Below are 21,695 nucleotides of genomic sequence, written 5' to 3'. Positions count from 1 at the left end.
GAATTTTCCGTTTTCCGGTGAAACTGGGCAAATCGCTTTCCCAAGCGCACTGCTGTAAAGCAAGAGCCCTACCGAGCTCTGCCAGCGGCCGGAGCAGCCCCGGCGGCCCCGCCACCAGCAGCGCCCCCCCGAGACGGGGCCGCTTCACCCGGGCGCGGCGGCCGCGCTCTCCGCCATGGCGGCGGCTGCCCGAGGCGGCTCCGGCCGCTCTGCCACGGCCCGTGCGCCGCGCCGCGCCGCCCCCGGGGGTCCTGCCCGCCCCGGCGGCCGCGGCCCGCTCCCTCGGCCGTTACTCGCGGCGGCGGCGGCTCCGCGCTGAGGGCAGCGTCGCCCCGCAGCTCGGGGGCGGGCGGCTCCGTGGGGCGGGGCGGGGCGGGGAGGGCCGCGCTCCCGCTCCCGCCGCCGCCGCCGCCCGGCAGGTGGCGCCGCTGCCGGCGCTCGGCAGCGAGCTCTGCGCGGGCCGCAGCCCCCAAGTTCCGCCGCTCCCGCCGCCGCCGCCCAGGGGCCCGGTGGAGCCGCCTCCTCCTTCCCGACCCGCGCCACCGGCCCCTTCCCCTCGCCCTCCGGGCCCGGCCCGGCCATGGCCACCAGGAAGGCGGGCTCGCGCCTGGAGACGGAGATCGAGCGGTGCCGCTCCGAGTGCCAGTGGGAGCGGATCCCCGAGCTCGTCAAGCAGCTCTCGGCCAAGCTCATCGCTAACGGTGCGGGGCCGGGCGGCGGGCGGCCTCGGCGCGCAGCGGCCGCAGGCAGAGCGGCGCCGCGCCGGGCGGGCAGGGCGGCGGCGGTGGCGGCGGCAGGCCGCGGCGGCGGCGGCGGCGGGCGGCGCTGCGGCGCGGGGACGGCCGCCGGGCCGGCAGGTGCAGCCGGGGGGGCCGGCGTGAGGGGCCGCGCGGGCCGCGCCGCTGCGCCGGGGGCAGCGGCGGGGTCGCCCGGGGGCCGCGGGGGCCGGAGCGGCTGCGGCGGCGCCCGGCGCTGCGGGAGAACGGAGCGCGACCCTCCGGCCCGGGGAAGCTCCGCTGCGGGCGCCTGAGCAGCGCCCGGCGGCCGCGTTTGCCTGGCTGGCGGCGCGGCCCCTGCCTTGGCGTCCGGAGCCGCCGGCCGGCCTGGTGACCTGCCGGCGCGTTGCGGCGCTGCCGGCGCGCGGAGCCCTCAGCGTCCTGCTGCCTCTCATTCCCGTGGCCCTGCGCAGCCCCGGGGTGTCCGCAGGGAGAGCGAGTCTCGTGACGGTTTCTCTCCTTTCGCCTAAAAGCGTGCCTCAGCAATACAGTGCTGCTTCGTTTTGTTTCTTAGACAAACTGCGAATGGTTTACTTGGTCCTTTATTTCTCATCTCCGTAACTTTTAAATTTTAGCTAAAGGAGGTGGAAGAGGATATATTCTTATGGGCCATGGAAATGTCCAGCGACCTGGGGAGGCACAGGGCAGCTCTCTTGGGCAGTGGGTTCCTGAACCTGCTTCGCTCTGGGTGTGAGGATAGGTTTGGGGATAGTGTGTGCCACTCCAGGCTCGCTCGTCTGCCCGAGGTGGTTCGGGAGGGGTTTTAGAGAGAACTTGAAGTCTGGAGATACAGAACTTGAGGTGACTACCGAGAAGAGAAGTTAAAGCGGGGGGAAGATGAGGTGCGACGATGGTATCGTTGGGAGCATGCTGCGGAGGCAATAGTAGCTTTGCACGTCTAGGCAGGGAAGAAAACTGTGTGGTTGAGGTCTATGGAAACACAAACAGAAGAGCAAAAGCCTGAATCAAAGTAAAGAGGAGAGAGAGAATTTAGGGACTTTAACAAGTGAGAATTTAGAATTTAACAACTGAGTGATGATCTTAAAACTAACCCCTGTTATACTAGTTAAAAGTGAACACAGGGGAAAAGGGGAAAGGTGTTAATGTTTAGTTTAAGGAGATGTTTTATTGAGTGTCTCTCTAGAATAACTGTTATTACTGTATAGCAAAACTGAGAGGAAGAATGCAGTGGAAAATAAAGTTTTAAAGTCAATCTTATGGGACTCTGTTAAGAGGGAACATTGCCTGGTTATAGAGATCAGTTCAAGAAAAAGTAAATATTTTCTGGAGTGTCTGGTCAAGAAGAATGTTGTCATATATTAAGGTTGACCAGAGTGAGAAGAGGGAGTTTTTTCATAGTGTGAAGAAAGAAGTTGCTAACAACACATGGTTTTCTAAGACAGTGAATTTGAAAATTTAAGGAAGAACTCATATCCCCAAAAGACCTGAAGAAAAGCCTGAACTCCAAATAACAGAATCTTGCTGAAAAGATTATAATATTCTTAAAATACGGAGTGGGTAATAAAATTTCAGAGAGATAGAGCTAGGCAGAAGATACTATTGACAGGTTTCTGTGGGTAGCTCAGAGGTAGGTAGATGTTTGGTTGTTGGTGTTAGTGCTCCCAGTGAAATCTGTAGTCAGGAAAGCTGTCCAAGAAGTGCCTAATTAAATCTGTAGTTTGACTTCAGTTCTCCGACTTGAGTATTTTTTACCCTACTCAAGCATACTGGAGAAGATGAGAGGAGAGAAGGAGGGGAAATAACTTCATTTTGTCCATATACTGTTGTGTAGAGAATTGGCTCTGACTCTTGAATGTCGCAGAAATTTAATTGTGGATGTAAGCATTTCTAGCAATAGGGCTTTTTATTCTGTGAACCCCGATAGAAAGGGTCCTTGGGGGAAGTTCTCTTATATTTTCCTCAATCTTACACTATTGCAAATCACTAGTCTATTACTTTATCTGGACTTAATTACACCTGGAAGCTGTTCACTTTTGTAGAAGAGTACTGGACAGAAGTCTTAAGAGGCCACATTATTATTTGGATTTTCTTTCACTCACATGGTATTTTCTATATTTTTCCATCCCTCGAAGCTTGCAACCTAAATTAGATCGAGGAATAACTAACAATGACAGCTCCCAGGATGAAACTGTGTGTGTGTGTGTGTGCACGCGCGTACGCATATGTAAGGCACTAGTAAATACTTGTAGAGAGGTGCAGCTCTTGAGAGATGTAGCATTTTATGAGTGGACTTGATTATCGTATTGTTTTGTCTGTTTTCTTCTGCTGATGGATCCTAATACATCAACTTCCTCCTAGAATTAGGGGTCTTGTTAGAACCTGGATCAAATATAAATGTCAGTTTATGTAGGATTTTGGATGCACAAAAATGGCACTTACCAGAATTAATTTCTATGTCAGATGGATTGTGTTTGAAAGGCTTTGAAGGTATTGAGCTTTAAGATAAAATAGGGGAGAGAAATAAAGAGGTTGGTCACTGCCTTCAGTATTCTGTAAGTCATAGTCACAATCTGGATCATGGAAAATATATGTTCTATGTCAAGCCTGTGACTTGCATTGTTTTTGCACAAAAGAATAGATAGATGAAAAAAAGGTCTTTAATGTAACTCAGTTGTAAGGCGCTTATTCAATTTGTGTCACATTTCTCTCCTTCAGAACCAGAACTCAGCAGCAGTAGTAAGATCCATACAACGAAACGCAAATCTGTTTGAAATCTTGCTTCATAAGCACTTTGATTGGGTCAAAACTGTTATGTGCAGAATTTACGAAAATAGTAGCAGCTGGCATAAAAACCATCATGCTGCTCTGAGGTTCACAAAGCTGTGACACTTGGCTGATACATAAGCTGATTGATTTAAGAAAGAAGCCTCTCCTCAGGATTCACATCCTGAGAATGCCTTAAAAAATAGAACAGAATGAGACAAGCCTGAAGTTGCTAGAAATATATCTTAAAGCAGCTTTCACTGATGAAACTTTGTGTGGGTTAGCTTAAGTAACAAAAAGCTTCCTTCTGAGAAAATGATCTGAAGAAATTTTGGTTGCATTTGTTGAATTTTGCCTAACATTGCAAATGAACAGAATGGTGGTGAAGCCCTATCATAAGAGTTAGTAACAGCTGTAAGTACAAAATTAATTGTTCACAGATTGGAAAAAGTAAAATATTAAGTATTGAATATCTAATATTAATGAGTGAGACTGTATTTTAAAATGTGACCAGAATTGGGAAACATCAGTTATAGGATTCTCTTCTATTTTAAGCCAGTTTGAATGGGCCACTTTCAATTAAGGTCTTGAATTATAGGAGCAAATGCAAGTTTGTCTTGGAAAAGTTGGTTGGCATCAAAAACTGTTGCGTACAGAAAGTTCAACACACGATAAGAGGTTTTCTCTAAGATCACAGCTTAGTGTAGTAGTCCCCCAAAACAATTAGTGATGGCTGCAACACATTGGGATCACATGTAGTTGAAATCCCCATTAATATTTTTTTCCATTAGCACTTTTATATTTGAAGAGATCTGTAAAGTTGCTGTTCTCAAACACTGAAAAATAAGACTTGCAAAATACCAGAGAGGCTCCTTTTTTAAGTAAGTTTGCCAGAACATGTTGGTCTTACAGATGACTCGTGTGTTCTAGTGAAGTGTTCGTCTTCTGGAGGGTATGTTTTGAAGCCTCTCTGCAACTTTTTAATTTATTTTTTAACAAGATTATCACATCATTCATGGTTCTGGGAATTGGATGGCTGGATTTTTGTGGAGTTCAAATGATAATTTTGGAAGTTAGCATTCACGTTTCAAAGTCACTTGTAAGTCATGAATGCATGATTTATTTGAATTTATGATGAAACGGTAGCATCTCAAAGGAAGTTATTGCAGTGGACTTCTGTATGAAGACTGTAGCTGCTCACAATGTTCTCAGAACATCAGTGTTCAAATAATTTCTTTCCTTCCTTTCGAAACACAGTGAGGAAACCTTAGGTCAGCTCAGTGGCAAGCTGAGTGGATAAAATAAAGAATGCATGAATTTCCGTGAGTATTTCCAGCCATTCATTGTTGCTACAGTCAGAACCTGACCTTGCTCAAGAGCAGTGCAATCTATGGTTCTCTCTGAAAAAGCACTGAGGAGGCAAATTTCTGTAGTTCCAGTGAGGTAAAATGATGTAGTTCTCCAGAAACCTTAGCTGATGTGAAATATTACATTAGTTAGGCAAGGGAGAGAATGCATGCCCCTGAAGCTTGCTGATCTATATGCTACCAAGAGCACTGTGACATTGCCATGAAAATAGAATGTTACCTAGAGATATCAAGTTTGCTGATGGAAAGACACCAGCCTTTGAGTGCACCCCTGTCTTGCTTGCTTTCTTTCCAATTAAATTTCTTACTCCCATTGCTATATCTTTTTTTTTTCTTTTTCCTGTGATCTTTTCTCTTCCTGCCTTCCCCTCTCAACACCTAGTTTCTAATCTATCTTTCCTCACATTTACCTTGTGCAGTAAGGGAACAAATAGGAGCTGAGAGCAGTTGGGAGCAGAGTACCAAAACCAAAAGATCAGAAAATTTTTTTGTGTATTTTTGTTTGTCACTTTCTATGCTTTTTGTACATCTCTATATGAAAAGGAAGTAAAAATAGTAACATGTTATCAGTTTTCATTTGTTTTGTTCCCTTGTGAAATTCAAGCCTTCAGCTGCATGGGTGAAGCTTATCCTCAGAGAAACCAAGGGTTTATAAACCTCTTCAGACTCATGCCCTGCTTTGAAGGTGGTTTTTTTACATACAGCTTGTAATGTAATTTATATGTGCAAAGCTTTTGGAAGAGGTCCACACCTCTACCAGAAAAGTTTGTGGACCACTGGAGCGACATGTCTTTTTGCATTTCCACAAAAATGAGGTGTACTCTCTTTGTGGTCTTTCTTGTTTTCCTTCTTTCCTTTGGGTTCATGAGAGTATTTACAGAACAAGCATACTAAGGTCACATATTTTGCTGAATGAAGAGCAAAGATGGTGGCGGTACTTAAATGGATTGCCTTATTTTTGACTGACAGCTTTGTTTCTTCAGATAGCCAGGGGTGTTACAACAGTGCAAGTGATGGTGTAGATCTGCTGCTTGTATTCCAACTGACTTGTCGTCTGGAAGAGAGAATGCTAGCGTAGTCAGTCTGCGATTTCACAAGTAACCGAGCCGGCCTAACACCTTGCTGCTTTTGCGTGGAGGAGGTCTTTCTTCCTGCCTGTGCTCAAGCTGCTCCTTCCCTCTGCGCTTTCTCCTGGCTGTGTGTTCCTGCCCTCTTCCTTGTGTTGATGAACACTGGAGGTGACACTAAACACACTGGCCCAGCAGAAAACTGTGCAGTCCTCTTTCTGGATTAGTGTCTGCTGGCTTTCTGAGCTGGTTGGTCTTACTGAGGGGTCTGAAGAACGTAACAGCTGAGGGAAGGTGAACAGCGGAGCACCCAGCATAAGTGGGGTTCGGAGAGGGAGATGTCCCCTTCCTGGTGACTCTGCTGGTAGTGACTCGCCCCTTGTGTGGAGCCATGTGATTGGTCTGAGTGGACTGAAGTAAGTACTTCTGGGTATTTGGAGTTTATAGCTACTTATATTAATTTATAAGGATTCTTCCGTATATCATACATGAAATTTATTTTCAAAATTAACCTTTTCACAGCTATTAATGTTGTGTTGGTTGCACTCTGTTGCTCTGCTTGAAAATTATAAGTAGAAATGATAGCCTGACTTGACAGTGCATAGCAGTGCATGTCGGTATATAGATGCTCTAGGTTTCTTTAGCCTAACTTCAGGGGTTAAAGCTTAGCTTTTATTTCTCCCCCCCCCCCCCCCCAAAAAAAAAGTTTATTAGCATAAACTCAGGATTTCTTATATTACTTTTGCTTGAATTCTATTTGCATAGAGATAAAAAAGGGGGAGAATGTTTTTAAAAATGCCAAATACAGGCTATTATTTCCCCCCAGATATATCTTGTAAATGATTTTAGGATTTGATGGTTAAATTCTCTGCAATTCTGTCTGCACCGAACATGATTTAGTCTGATCTGATAGGGTGGGACTGGAGACAAGAAATGGGGCTGTAAAAAGATAAGTGGCAGGCTGGTGGGATCAACTAGAGGGAGTGAGGATGTCTGGCTAGTAGTGAAACATTAGTTGGTAGCAAGATCTCTAATCATTAGAGAGCATTTCCTCCAGAGGCTGGAGCGGTGATCGAGGGTGTTGAATCTCGGTGTTTCTCTGGTGTCAGCAAATGCCTGAGAGAATGCGTAGCAGCAGGTATTAGTAAGCTGCTGTGATCAGAGGTTGTTATGAGTTACTCTGGTGCTTCAGGAGACAACATTGCCTGAGTTTCTGCAGGTTCCCATCCCACTGCTGATCTTTGTATGAGTCTACTGAAAAGGTGTATGTGTAAATAGAAATCCTTTACTATAACCTTGCGTTGGCTTCAGGAAAAGGGAATGCATGAAAGGTATTTTTAAATGTGGTTTCTACAGGCACCCTTTCAAAAATAATTAAAAATTTTCTCCTTTTACACATTTTTGTACAGCTTTATAGGAGTGCATGCTGTTCTTTTCTTCTACAGGATCTTTGTTCATTCAGTTCACAAATAGACTGACCTCTGGAGACAGAGCTATAAGTCTTCAGGCTAGAAGGGTACAATCAGTATCTCCACAATGCTTGTGGAGTTATCACATAGGAAATCTCTAAAATCTGTAATACTGTAGTAGGAAGAAAGCAATTTGCCATAAGCAAACTCTGTTAAGTTTGTCACCAATATTTGTATTCTTTAGAGATGGCATATTAACAGTGATTAATCAAAAATCCTAGTTTTAACACAGCTGCTTTACAGCTGATGTTTCTGTAATATGTAAAATGTGGTAAAACAAAGAAAGGACTTTGAAACATGTGCTTGTATCATCTGGAAGAGAGGAGAGGGTCAAGATCTGACCCTATCAGATACTTAGGTTTAGTTATCTTTGATAATTGAAGTAGGTCCTGAATGTTTAATCTGCACTGAAAGAAAGGAGGAAATAAAAAAGGACTTGTGTGGGACAGTGTATGGCAAATGCTGCTGTTCCACTGGTGTGTTCTCAGTTAAGCAGCTAAAAATGTTGTATTTTGCATATAATCCGGAATTGTGTGGTGGTGTTTTGTTTTTGTAACTTTCTCAGCTGTGTGAGCTAGAGCTGCCACTTTTCTAGAACAAAGTAGTAGTCTTTTCTGCTGTAAGCGTATTTGGTGTTGGAGCCCTGATGCAGACATCTCCATGGGGAACTGACACCCACCATGTATTTACGGAGAGTCAGGAGGCAGAGGGTGTTGCCAGGTTTCCCAAAAGCCTTATCCCTTCCCTGTCCCCAAAAGAGGCTTAAATTGTGCTCTTTCTGCACAAAGCAGGTGAGAGATGCCTCTTGACTCCAGGCAAGTCCCGAATGCAGCTCACCTGAGCTCAGTAGCTTGTTTTCTCTCAGTAAAACTTAGGGAAGGGTGACCAAGATAGGAAAGCATCAACAATTTCCACACCCTTCCCTATTTCTTCTGCAGTTAATTATGTGAACAAGTTGATGCTTATTTTCAAATGTGCCTTACTTCAAATTCAGATTTGTCTGGGCTCATCTTCCAGCCACACTTCTGTTTTTCTTTCTACTATTTAATTATGGTCTCTTTACCTTAACTGGGAGAAACTGCTGTGCTTTAATCAAGGCTCTATTTAGATTGCTCTAAGGCCTGGTTTAAGGAGAGTGAACAGCTGATAAAAGAAAAAAAATCAGCTGCTAAGAGATGCTTTCTGTCTTAAAACTGGTAGTTACGTACCCAAGATGATCCTCTCTACAGGTGTGGGCTGTTGCCTTGCAAGAATTTACTTGTGGCCTCACTAGTGGAGCTAGTGAGAAGAAGGGAGGACGAGGAGACTCTTTGGGGAGTGACTGGCTTTGGGAGGTGGTAAGATACTCCAAGATCCCCTCTTCTGGGGAACAGAGGCTCATCCCTGTGGTTTCATCTGAGCTTTGGGCATTCAGTCAGCCCCTAGACAAAAAAAAAAAAGAAAAGAAAAGAAAAAGAAAAAAATCACTGTTTTGGCCTGAGAATGAATCAATGACTCATACTGAGTGCTTGATTAATACTGAGAGCTGTCCAGAGCATGAAGGTGAGAACCAAGACTTCTAGATGGTGAGGATAAGGAGAAAGAAAGTGTTTCACATGTATGAAAAGTCAGGCAGAGTCAGTGTTTCTTCAGTCTCTTATTGTTTTTTCTTTTTTATCAGCTTATCCTCTTTTTTTTTCCCCCTTGACTTCAGAGAACAGAAGTTGGATTCTGGTGTCATTGTTTGTCAAATTTGTTAACTTCAGGTGCTGCAATGTAGCTCTTAGGTAGAGCAAGATCCCAAGCCACTGTCCCCATGACATGGTTTTGTTTTGCCTTCCACTGAAATTGGCTCGAGGCTCTTTTGTGGTCAGTAGTGATAGGAAAACCGGTTTGCCCTTTGAGACAAGCCAGGGAAAGAAGGAAGACTGAAAAGGATTCCTGCCTACCACAGTGTGTGCTTTTCTTGTTCTCTAAGCCACTGTTTGATCTTCTGTTTGATTTGAACAAAATGTAAATGGATAAAAGCTAATTTCTGATCATTCTCCTTCAGTGTGGCTACTAGAACTATGGAGGCATTTAGTAGACCTTTTGCAATCAAATATAGAAACATACTTGCTGTTTCCAGTTAAAACACTCAAAGATGATGATGATCCTGTTTGCCACACATCATGCTTCCCAGTGTTGTAGATACAACCTGCATTCTTATTTATTTTATTTTTTTACATTGTGTGTGATTGAATGAGTCAAGTTTAATTCAAACATACATTTATCAATAATTTGGATGATGCTATGTGGCTGCTTATTTTGATTATTTATGGTTCTGATGATCTTAGTGTTTTACAAGTGAAGCTGGGAGCTTCAGCAAATAAAGAGCTATAAAAATAATTTATTTTTAAACAGCTGTTGCATTTTTCTGTTCTTTCTGTTCTGTGCCCTCATAAAATAAATTTCTCTAGCAGTGATGCTGTGGAAGTAATTTGCTTAAGCTATAAGCATATGCATAAATTGTCTGGGAAACCTATAGTAATGGACTTCAGAAAATGCTTAATAGTTCTTTGATTAGTGGTCATAAATGCTCCAAATTCCCTCCAATTTGTGGATGCCTAGTTCAGCTACTTGTTGAATTGGTTGAATAGGGGTTATAGTAAGGCTGAAACTAGTAGATATATTGCTTATTTCAGTTCTGCATGAAGAAAAGTGGGGGAATTTAGTTCTTATTTGTGGGACTTCTGACTATCAACATACTGTGGCAGTAGTTCAGCATCTCCCAGGCTGCAAGTGTCATTCTTCCACTTAAGTTTCAGCAATTTGGTGATGTTCTTCCCTCCTTTTTGAGAGGGGAGGGGTGAGGAATTTTGTAAAATAAATTTACTACCAGACAACATGCTTCTGACTTTCTGGAGTGTTAAAGAATGTCAATTGTAGACGTTACTGTTTTGATTGTAAATACTGTTTTTGCACTTCATTTTTCTTTTTCTTTTCATGTCATTTGGATTCCTTACTGTGCTTGACGTTTGCAGTTCCTCAGTATTCTTCAGAAACGAAGTTTGCTCAGCAAAGTGTTAAACTGAATAAAAGGAAAGAGGAATATTTGTTAAATGAAATATTTTGTTTCAGATGGATATAGATCAGAGTTGGAGCATCTACTCGCGCATCCCTTAAAACTTAGAGTGAATAGACATTTTCATCCATTTTTAAGTCACCACTTAGCTTTAAAAATATAATTAAAAAAATTCATCTTCATTGTTTCTCTCCCAAGGAGAACATTACTGTGCTGAAACTCAAGTATTATTTTTAATGCCTACTCTTATTTTTTTTTCTTGCTTTTTTAAAGTGTCAGGAGGCTTGTAAACAGAAATCACATACTCAGGATTTTCTCTGGAGCATTCTGAATGTTCTTAGCAAAATGCCTGCGCTGAAAGGACCCCTCAGTGACCTATTCTTTGCAAGGCAAATAACTGAATCCTGTGAACGTTTTCTGAAGCACAGTTTTATAAGTTTATAGCTGGCCACTGATCTCTGAGACACTTTCACACGGTGCATATAAACTCCTTACACCTACCATGGTACGAAAATGAGACTAACCTAAATTGCACTGGTATGTAAAAACAGCTATCTTTTCTGTGTATGCAGTTTATACTCTGATTTTCAGGGAGGTGGAACAGGCAGAGAAAGTATAACCCTACGGAGGGATATGCTAAAGGTATCTTTGAACAGGGTAACTCTGGTTATAATACTCAACTTTACTATCTGTTTATAATAATACAGTAGCTAGTGAAATGTGGAATTTAGAATAAGACTGTCCAAAGGGGATCTGGTATAAAATGTCAGGGTTAGATTTGGTCCTTAATACTTTTTTCTAGTTTGCAGCTAGAAACTGAAGCTAGGCAAATTGTTGATTTTTATCAATCACACTAAGAATTCTGTTTGAAGGAAAAGAAAGAAGCTGCAGAAAACAAACTGTAAAAAAATAAATGCTGAGTATCTTTAAAAAATATATCTTATGTTAGCATATTGATTCTCTTGGAAAATTTGTCTTATTGCAGAAAGTGACAACTGTCTTTACCATTTGTGCTTTTTAGTATATTGTATCAGTGCTTGCAGAAAATCTGTTGATATTGATGGAAAATTGCTCCATGCTGGCATACTTAAGGTATGAGTCATAAGGTATATTTTTTTATAGATAATGGAGAAATTAGAAACCTGTGTGCAGCTGTGGAGCAGTGATCTCACTGAGATTAGAGATGTGGTGGGTTAGTGTGTGTGACTTGAGGGACTGCCTTGGAGAGACAGAGACATTGCCTGAGCATTAATGGGGTTGAATTAGAAAAGCCAAAGCTCAGCTGGGGTTGAAACTCGTGAGAGATGGGAAGGACAATGAAAAAGCCCAATAAAAAAAGAATAATGATGGCAAAAGGAAGGCTAAGGAAAACATGGGCTTGCTGCTCTGTGGGGTTTGAAGAACAAGTGACAAAGGCTGACGTACTCAGTACCTCTTTGCCTGTTCTCAGGCCTCCCAGGTTCCTCAGCACTGGCGGAGTCTTGTGGAGTGAAGCATTATCCCTAATAGAGGAAGACTGAGTTAGGCACAGTGAGTGGCATACATGACTCCACAGGACCCAGATGGGTTACATGTGAGAGTGCTGAAGGATTTGGCCAATGTTGTTGCAAGGCCACTCTCTCATCTTTGAAACGTCATGATCATCAAAGGAGATTCCTGGTGACTAGAAAATGGCAAACATCATGCCCATTTTCAAGAAGGTCAAGACAGAGGATCCAGGGAACTATAGGCTGATCAGCCTAACTTCAAGCCCTGGGAAGATTAGGGAGCAAATCATCCTGGAAACTGTGTCTACATGGAGCTAGTTGGAAGAATAAAAAGGTGATTGGGATCATCTGACATGGGTATACCAAACTGGCTGGACTGCTGGGCTCAGAGGATTGTGGTCAGTGGTACAAAGTCCAACTGTGGCCTGTTAAGAGTAGTACTTCTTAGGCGTTGATACTGGGGCTGATGCTGTTTGATACCTTTCTCAGTCACCTGGACACTGAGAATGCACCCTCAGTGATTTTTGTGGGTGATACAAAAATGGGGGGAGTGTAGGGCTGTTGTTCAGAGGGATCTCGACAGGCTGGAGAAATGGGCTAACAGAAAATTCATGAAGTTCAGCAAAGGCAAATGCCAAGGTCCACACCTGAGATGGAATAACTCTTTGTAACCATACAGGCTGGGGGTCAACTGTCTAGAAAGCAGCTTTGCAGTATCTGGAGGCCCTGGTGGACAAAAAAGGGAATGTGAATTGGCAGCACACACTTGTGGCAATGAAGGCCGACCATGTACTGTGCTCTATTAGCAAGACTGCAGTCAGTATGTTGAGGGAAATTATTACCTGCTGTTTGTTACTTGTGACACCTCATCTGGAGTACTGCATTCAGTTTTGGACTCCCCAGCACAAGAGAGAAATTGATATAGTAGAGCGAGTCCTGGGGAGGGTCACCAAGATGATCAGGAGGCTGGAGCACATGACTTAAGAGGACCAGTTATCAGACCTGCATTTATTCAGTCTTAAAAAGAGAAGGCTGAGAAGGGGGTCCTACTGTTGTCTTTTCTACGCCCTCCCATTGGAGATGAAGGTGGCCTCTTCCCAGAAGTGCACAGTGAAAGGGTTGGAGGCAATGAACACAGATTGCAACCTGAGAAATGTTGATTGAATGGAGAGGAGAAAAAAAAATTCACAAAGAGAGCAGTCAAATATTGGAGCAGATTGTTCAGAGAGGTTGTGTGATCTCCATCCATGGAAATACTCAAAACTCAACTGGGTATGATCCTGAGCTGCCTGCTTTAACACTGAAGTCAGCCCTGCTTTGAGCAGGGAGCTGGACCAGACCACCTCCAAAGTTTCCTTCCAGCCTGTACTTATTCTGTTCAAAAGGTCAGTAGTATGGAGCTGATTTTTCCCTATTTGCTCTTTCTGTATTGCTAGTCTGTTTTTTTTCCCACTTAGTACTTTGAAATATCTTTTACTTTTTCTTTCTATCTGAACAGACTTTAATGAAAGAGTAAAAAAATATTGTTTTAAATTGCTTCAAAAATTCCTGGAAATACATTTGCATTACCGTGAATATATGGGAACAAACTGGGTCCTTCTCTGCTTTTATTTCCTCAGAGAATTAAAAATTTCAGGAGTAATATATTAGAGAAACTTACAATGATAGGTTGGTTTGGGGATTACTTACCCTTACAAAGCTTTGATTACCTGACAAATTAAAAATAGCATCTGTGTACAGCTGAGAATAGTATGGTCCAGGACTATGAGGTGAATGCAGTAGAGGTGATGTTTCTATCTGTCTCTGTTGTCCTCCTCCAGGGAGGAAAGAATGGTTGTTCCCCTTCAAACAACCTCAACTCTGGCAGGCTCAGTTTGCTATGGAGTACTGGGCTGTGTCTTGGAGTGAGAGGCAGTTCAGGATCTCCCGCTTGGGCCCTTTCCTAGGAGAGTGTGGTTGGCCACAGCTACCAGAATTGGCAGCGGCTGCTGCTGCTGCTACGAGGAAGTGGAGCAGTGGAGTCTGTGGACAAGGGATTTCAAAACCTGATGTTGCTTGTGTTGGGAGCATCTACTGTCCCTTTCCCTGTTTTCTAATGTACTCTGATAATATATAGGCAAAGCTCATACAGTAGGAAAGATTTTTTTTTTTCCTCCTTGTTTTCTAAACACAAGAAAGACTCTGTAAACCATATTAAGTCTTGTGAATGTCATAAATGTGCTCAGTCCTGATAGATGGAGCAAGTACTAAAATCTTCTTTAACTCCCTCATCTCCTGCTGCAGTTGACGATGGGTTTCTTGTGCATTACCAAAAAATTCTTTCCTACTAGAGAACCCTCTCATTCTAGTTCTGTTCAAAAACATTAAATTCCCAGTGTGCAAGGAAATTAGTTAACCTACAATGCCGTATGCTGTAAGCTATATTTAAAATACTGTAGTGTACAAATTTTGAGTCTTTACATTTTTTAGAACATCAGTTTGACTTCAGTTATTTATTCTGTTAAACTGTACTGTAGTCCTGAAGATACTTGATAAAATGAAAATGTTTCAGTCAAACTTTAAAATGATGAACTTCTTGCTTAAGGAATGTGCAAGTTCTATGATGGATTTGCAGATGCACATTGAACTGTATGGTTTGCTTGTTAGAACAACTAAGTAGCTATCAGTTTTGCCACATGAGTGCTGAATAGGCAAATAAAAGCAATGTTTTTTGGTTAGCAAGTTGGAGATTAGTGGATAATCACAGAATCGCTGAGGTTGGAAGGGACCTCTGGAGATCATCTAGTCCAACCCCCCTGCTCAAGCAGGGTCACCTAGAGCACGTTGCACAGGATCGCGTCCAGGCGGATTTTGAATATCTCCAGAGGAGACTCCACAGCCTCTCTGGGCAACCTGTTCCAGTGCTCTGTCGCCCTCACAGTGAAAAAGTGTTTCCTCATGTTCAGATGGAACTTCCTGTGTTTCAGTTTGTGCCCGTTGTCTCTTGTCCTGTCACTGGGCACCACTGAAAATAGTCTGGTCCCATCCTCTTGACCCCCTCCCTTTAGATATTTATATGCATTGATAAGATCCCCTCTCAGTCTTCTCTTCTCCAGGCTAAACAGGCCCAGCTCTCTTAGCCTTTCCTCATAAGAGAGATGTTCCAGTCCCCTAATCATCTTTGTAGCCCTCCGCTGGTCTCGCTCCAGTAGTGCCACATCCCTCTTGTACTGGGGAGCCCAGAACTGGACACAGTACTCCAGATGGGGCCTCACCAGGGCTGAGTAGAGAGGGAGAATCACCTCCCTCGACCTGCTGGCAACACTCTTCCTGATGCACCCCAGGATACCATTGGCCTTCTTGGCCACAAGGGCACCTTGCTGCCTCATGCTTAACTTGGTGTCCACCAGCACTCCCAGGTCCTTCTCTGCAGAGCTGCTTTCCAGCAGGTCAACCCCCAACCTGTACTGGTGCATGGGGTTATTCCTCCCTAGGTGCAGGACCCTGCACTTGCCTTTGTTGAACTTCATGAGGTTCCTCTCCGCCCACCTCTCCAGCCTGTCCAGGTCTCTCTGAATGGCAGCACAGCCCTCTGGTGTATCCGCCACTCCTCCCAGTTTTGTATCCTCGGCAAACTTGCTGAGGGTGCGCTCTGTCCCTTCATCCAGGTCATTGATGAAGAAGTTGAACAAGACTGGACCCAGTACTGACCCCTGGGGGACACCGCTAGCTGCAGGCCTCCAACTAGACTCTGCGCCGCTGATCACAACTCTCTGAGCTCTGCCATTCAGCCAGTTCTCAATCCACCTCACTGTCCACTCATCTAGCCCATAATAGAAGTTTTATTAATATACTGTAGCTATATTACTGAGTAGTAGTAATATTTTACTTTGGACTGAAAATTCTGTGCCTTTAATGTGTATTTGAAGGATGCTGAGTGTCACAGTTTCTTAGTGTCTGTAAAGTAATGGTTCACTAGGAAAATGTTTTATTTCCCCTTCTTTATCTTTCAGGGGACCAAAATTTTTTGACTGCAAAAAGTTTAGACCAGATACAAACTGTATCTGCAATGCATTGTTTTCATAAGGGTAAAGAGGGGCACAGTTTGGGCAAAATGAAGCATGCGTGAAGAGTTGTAAAGGTGCTCTTAAAAGAAGAAGGTACATGTCCAAAGTGACACTTAAGATTAATATTGTCTGATCTAGATATGAGATGACCGTAGCTAATCTATCTGGATAAACTTTTATTTGGTGGCCAACTGAATGGAATTGTCACTGCAAATCTGGGACCGACAAATTGGACAACTGTGTCCAGCCAGAAAATCAAGCGGAGCAGTAACCAGGCAGTATCTCTGTCTTGTCTTGTCTTCGTCTAGGAGCTGAGATCTTTTTCTTTTTGCAGTATAGTTTAAAAAGTAAAACGTTAGTGGATAGTAGATGAGAACAAATAAATGTCCAGATCACCATAAATGTCATTCCCAGAATATCAAATTTAAAAACATAAACAGAACACTAGGTAATTCCTTTAATGTCTTTGCTATTTGGTCTCTAAACTCCCTTTTCAAGAAAGCATGATTTAGGATTCAGCAGTTAGCTTGAAGTTTCAAGGAAAAATTTTTCAAGGCTTTTGTCCTTTGAGTTGGTAGGACATACTACAGGACAGCATTAGCTTTTATAGCTTACTGTTTAATGGCATTGTATGTAGGTTAGATGTACTAGTCCAACTGACTCAGAACTGTAATTTGCTGCAGTTAGAGATGAGATAATGCTGACGTGTTTATAATTCCCGAAAGAAGAGTTTTCCTCTATAGTAATATTGAGTTCCACATATTTTTGGTCTTTCTTTCCCTTCCCTTAATCTCTAAGGACACTGCTAAAGGTTAGGGCTGTCAGTACCTTTTTGGTTGTCAGCTTTTTGTATTTCCCCTTTTAAAATTAATTAATTTATTTTTAATTCAAATTCAAGTTATTCAGTCATTGGTTGCAAGACATGATCTGGTATTTTCAAATCCCAGATAGTGAGGTGATATCTCTCACTGCTGTCTCTATCACCAGGAAAGCTACTCAACAGATCTCAGTAAGTAAGTCTGGTGGTCCTGGATAAGGGCAAGGTAAAGGATGACCAGTTTCTTGAATTTCAGCAAACGTGTGCTCGCTCCAGCTTTGCTGAGTAACGCAGTATTACATTCTGCCTTCACATCTGAGAAGTGGTGGTATGCCTCTCAAGAAACTGGGAGAATGACTAGAAACTGAATTTCCTACAGAAGACTTCACATGACTGGAACCGTAACAAGGTCTGGGCAATATCTGTGTAGTTACAGCCCAGATCTGAATGATGATCAAAGCTGTACTGAGGGACACGCAACATATAACTCTTTGGACAAATTAATCCAATATCTCTAGGTATTCATACTTGAAACTACATTAGGCATTTTATGAAACAGACACACATTCTTTGGTAATATGAATATTAGAAGTGTCCCTTGTCACAACTGGAAAGCTACAAGATATGTTAAGGCTTTTGAATTGCGTTTTTTGAGGGAGAAGGGAAGTATACCGGTTTCCAGTTGATACTCCAATCCATTATAGCTTAGAATATCGGAGACTTGCTTCTACAATGATAGGCAGGCAAATGATAAATTGAAAAGTAGAACAAAGTACCAGGACGGTTGTGTTAATTCTGAATAATTAACTCTGTGTTTATATTGATTAGCTTATATTTAAAATTCAGATCTGCAAAGGGTTGCCTCCACTGAAATGTTAGTGAAATAAGATGATTTCTGATCTTTCATGTGTTTGGTTTTATTTTACAGATGACATGGCAGAACTTCTTCTTGGGGAGTCCAAACTAGAACAATTTTTGAAGGAAAATGCTCTTAAACAGAGCAGTAGCCCGCGGGGCCCCCGGCCAAAGCTGACTGAAGTCAGGAAACATCTCACTGCAGCACTTGACAGAGGAAACCTAAAGGTATGTAAGTAAGTCTGGGCAAGAATTAGAAAAGTTAAGATTAACTAGAGAAGTTTACTAATTATGGAAAAGTTCAGAAAGTTATTGTTTTGTGTTTTTTTTTCCATTATTATTTTTAATTTGGTATTATTCCAAGAACATCAGTGATATGCTGTTTCATGGTTTTTTGTTCCTTCATGAATTTATGAAGGATAAATCATATAAGATTAGAAAAATTCAGATAAATTTATTAAATTTATTTTCTTCAGATAAATTTCTTAAATTTTCTTTCATTAGAAGAACAAGAAAATTGTTATTGACTTCAGAGGTGCTTAAGTAAAGTACTTGAAGCATGTTTTATGGAAGTTTTATTTGGTGCATATGATGTACTGCAAAGACAATGTAGTTACATGGAAAATGTTACAGAAATGCAAAATATGTCACAAATTTCTGAAATAGTCTCATAACTATTCAGGAAAGGTTTCTTTAAGTTAGGGTTGGGGACAGAAAAAGGTAAATACTTGAGAGGGATTTTCTCTTCATCTTTTGATATTCTTAACCATTCTGGTTCTTCTTTGCTTAATCATTGTTGTAAGCTACTACATCACTTTATCTTGTCTGTACTCATATCTGCCTCTTTTGAGAGACAAGAAGAACCTTGTTTTACAGTCATCTCTAACTTCCCATGTTGCACTTCCAGTGATCTGTGAGAGTATTACTTTCTCCTCCCATTAATCTTCAAGACATTCCTCTGCCCTGACACTTTGAAACTGTGCAAATAAAATATATAGGCTATGGAGCATACATTATTAAGTTTAAAGTCTGTTGTGATCTGTGCTTGTGGTGTTGGAAAAAAATCACTGGAGGGGTTGTAATGATTTGCAGCCTTTAAATAGTTTGTTACCTAGCAAATCTGGATCCTGACCGAGAGGTACTTCTGCTGCATGTATAGATAAATATGTGAAGATGTAAAATGACTAATAAAATGAGAATAAAATTACTGTTCAGTAGCATGGTGGAGTACCATTTTATGGGTTCACCTCCCACCCCAAGCTTCCCAAATATTACATAAAGATAGAATTTTAGTGGTTTGTTGCTCTGTGATTACAAGAGATATACTGGGGGTTTCTATAGTGAATGTATAAAGAAAAGGGACCAAAGCATTGTCAGTTAGGTGTGTTGTCTCAGGAAAAAAAAGCTTTCTTATTCCTCTTCCTTCTAGCCAGAATTCTTACAAGAAGCTAACCTAATTATGGCCAAGTTAAACTATGTGGAAGGTGATTACAAAGAAGCTCTGAACGCCTATGCCAGAGTTGGAGTAGATGATTTGCAGCTAGCTGCAGTGCCACCATATAGGCTAAGAATGATTGCGGAAGCATATTCTACTAAGGGTAAGATTGCTCTTTCCAATATATTAGTGAGTAAGTAATTTTTTAAAAGTTAATTGCCAGAAGTTAAAGAAATTGTTGGCTTGTATAGCATCAACAGGGTGCCAAAATATTGAATTTGTGAATAAATAAGAGGATTTCTTGGCTTCTTTAAATTATTCAGAGTTTGTGCTAGGTTGGCAAGACTCTTAACCTCTATTAGTATTTCCGTTTTAACCCTGCCACCACCCAATAAAATTTTGTAATGTGTGTATTTAAAAGTCCTTCAATATCTAAATGTTATGATATGTGTGGCTAGATACTAACAGTATTACCTTGATTCCTGAAAGTTAAGAGTTGCAAGAGTAGTGCAATGTGGTACACATGTATTGCAGTAGCTGTAGACAGAACTGAAGAATCTTGATTTACTGCACCTTTTACAAAATATTAAAATGCTTAAGCTAAACTTAAATTGCTACTTGTTTAATATTGTTATTACTGTTTTGCTCAACCAAGTTACTTAAAGCAATGCTTTTCTTGTGGGGTTTTATTTTTGGTTTCATCTTACATTAATTTTTTTTTTTATGTTCAGAAAGTGACAAGTTTAAAATTTTAGTTATTGTGTTTGTTTTTCTGAATGGTCTAGTACAGTGAAAATTGTAATGCTGGCCTTGTGTCTTAAGGTGGCAGTGCCACTTCAGTTTAGAAAACTCATTAATGGACTGTGAGCTGGGTCAGTGCTTTGAGGAAAGTGTCAGTTTATATGCCATGGGTTTCTTCAGAGGTGATTGGAGGCTTGTAGTTACTACCCAACTAAATACGAGCTGTTTTTACAGGAATTTTGTGTTTCACTGGAAACTTTCTGCTTGCAGATTCAAGGATAACATCAGTTATATAAGGATATGACTTTTCTGAGTATTTAGACTCTGTTTCTTTGGTGGTCTTGAACAAATCATCATAGTGATCATTTGATGATCACTAAGAAATGAGAAATTTTCTGCACTGCCTGTTTGCAAGCATCAGCCCAGCCAATGAATGTTTAGAGCAGCAGTCAGCAGAGAGGCAGTAAAAATGCCTATGTTTCAGTTGCCTCATTTCAGTCCAGTTTTGGGGCAAATCCACCTCTGTTGTGTAGTGGCCTGATCATGATGAGCTTACCTCAGACAAGGGACAGGGCAGGTAACTGATGGTTGTTGTGTCTTAGTTGGAAAAGTTTTTTCCTTATTTAAAATAGGAACACCTCCAAATGCTTACCTTCTCGCTCGGAGGTTTCGCTCTGTAACAGAGGTGGTAGCTTGAGCAGGATGCCTCAGTGGTTGTGTTGATTCTTCTGCAGTTGTTACATGGCACTTAAGTGAACATGTTACACTGTAACCCTAAACTAGCCTTTACAAATGATCGGCTTTCTACATGTGTATCCCATTTTCTTCTTGTTTGTGAACATACAAAATGTGTTTTAATTGTGGGGAGAGGAAATGGAATCAGAGCCTGGCAGAGGAAGTGAGATCCCAAAACGCTTGCTGAACTGTGGTGGGGGGGTGTGTGGGTGGGGGTGTATGTGCGTGTGTACGTATGTATGTATATTTATAAATTTATGTTGCTGTAAAGTCAGACTTGACAAAAAATCCAAACGGGAAACTTATTACTGTCTCTTTGGAGTCCCCAGAGTGAGCATGTCTGAATGAAGTGTCCATCAAGTTGGTTGTTTGTAAACCTCACTGAAAGATGTTCCTTAAATAAAATAGTCGACATCAGAAGATTCTGGCTCTCCATTCAGAATGTGAAATGTAGTGTTTTCACACACCCCCAGTCTTCAACTTAGAATAATTCTGTCATCAAACTAACGAACAAAAGCCATCTACTGGCTGCAATGCATTCACTAAGAGAACCTGAACATTTTTTATTACATAACAAAGGGTACACATATACGTTGTAAAAGGATGCTTTTAGGTCTCAGTGCTGAGGACAGCATGTTTAGAAGGATATAAGTGAGACATAATATTGACTGATAATAAGTCACTCAAAGGATTCAAAACCATTTAAATCTAGCAAGGAAGATTAAATGATTGTTAAATGACTGAAAATTCTGAGAAAAATCCTAGCAAACTGTCTTTGAAATCTTTTCTGTTCCCTTTGGCTCTTTGGGAGCCTGTAATGTGCAGTTGCATTAAGTTGTGAATCACAGAGGCCTCAGGACCCACAGAGCTGCTGGAAAGTGTTTCCTGTCTTTCACTGCTCCTAGGGAAAAGGATCAAAACTGTTAATGTGATGACAGAGGAGCTGCCTTATTTCATCTGACCAAGCAGCTAATGGGCAGGAGTCTGTAATGGTGAGCAAAGAAATGCTTCAGAAAAGAACAAGGAACAGGATAAGTTTTCTTCGAGCTTCTGGCAGCAGAAGCTTGAAAAGCCACTGTTAGTGGTGATGTCTTATGCTTTATATTGACTAGAAAAAGCTTTAAGAGTGGTCT

The 21,695-nt window shown here is 42.0% G+C and overlaps 1 protein-coding gene across 1 annotated transcript in view; it reads left to right on the top strand.

Moving 5' to 3' along the window:
* Positions 1-580: 580 nt before the first annotated feature.
* Positions 581-21,695, top strand: part of TTC7B (tetratricopeptide repeat domain 7B) — a 154,915-nt gene continuing 133,800 nt past the window's right edge. The window contains exons 1-3 of the mRNA XM_067295614.1: positions 581-701; positions 17,725-17,879; positions 19,081-19,249. Coding sequence (XP_067151715.1) covers positions 581-701; positions 17,725-17,879; positions 19,081-19,249 — 445 coding nt within the window. The remainder of the gene's footprint in view (positions 702-17,724; positions 17,880-19,080; positions 19,250-21,695) is intronic.

The sequence above is a fragment of the Apteryx mantelli genome, chromosome 4 (assembly GCF_036417845.1).
Source record: "Apteryx mantelli isolate bAptMan1 chromosome 4, bAptMan1.hap1, whole genome shotgun sequence".
NCBI classification, from domain to species: Eukaryota; Metazoa; Chordata; class Aves; order Apterygiformes; family Apterygidae; genus Apteryx; species Apteryx mantelli.
This window is presented reverse-complemented; position numbering and strand designations above follow the sequence as displayed.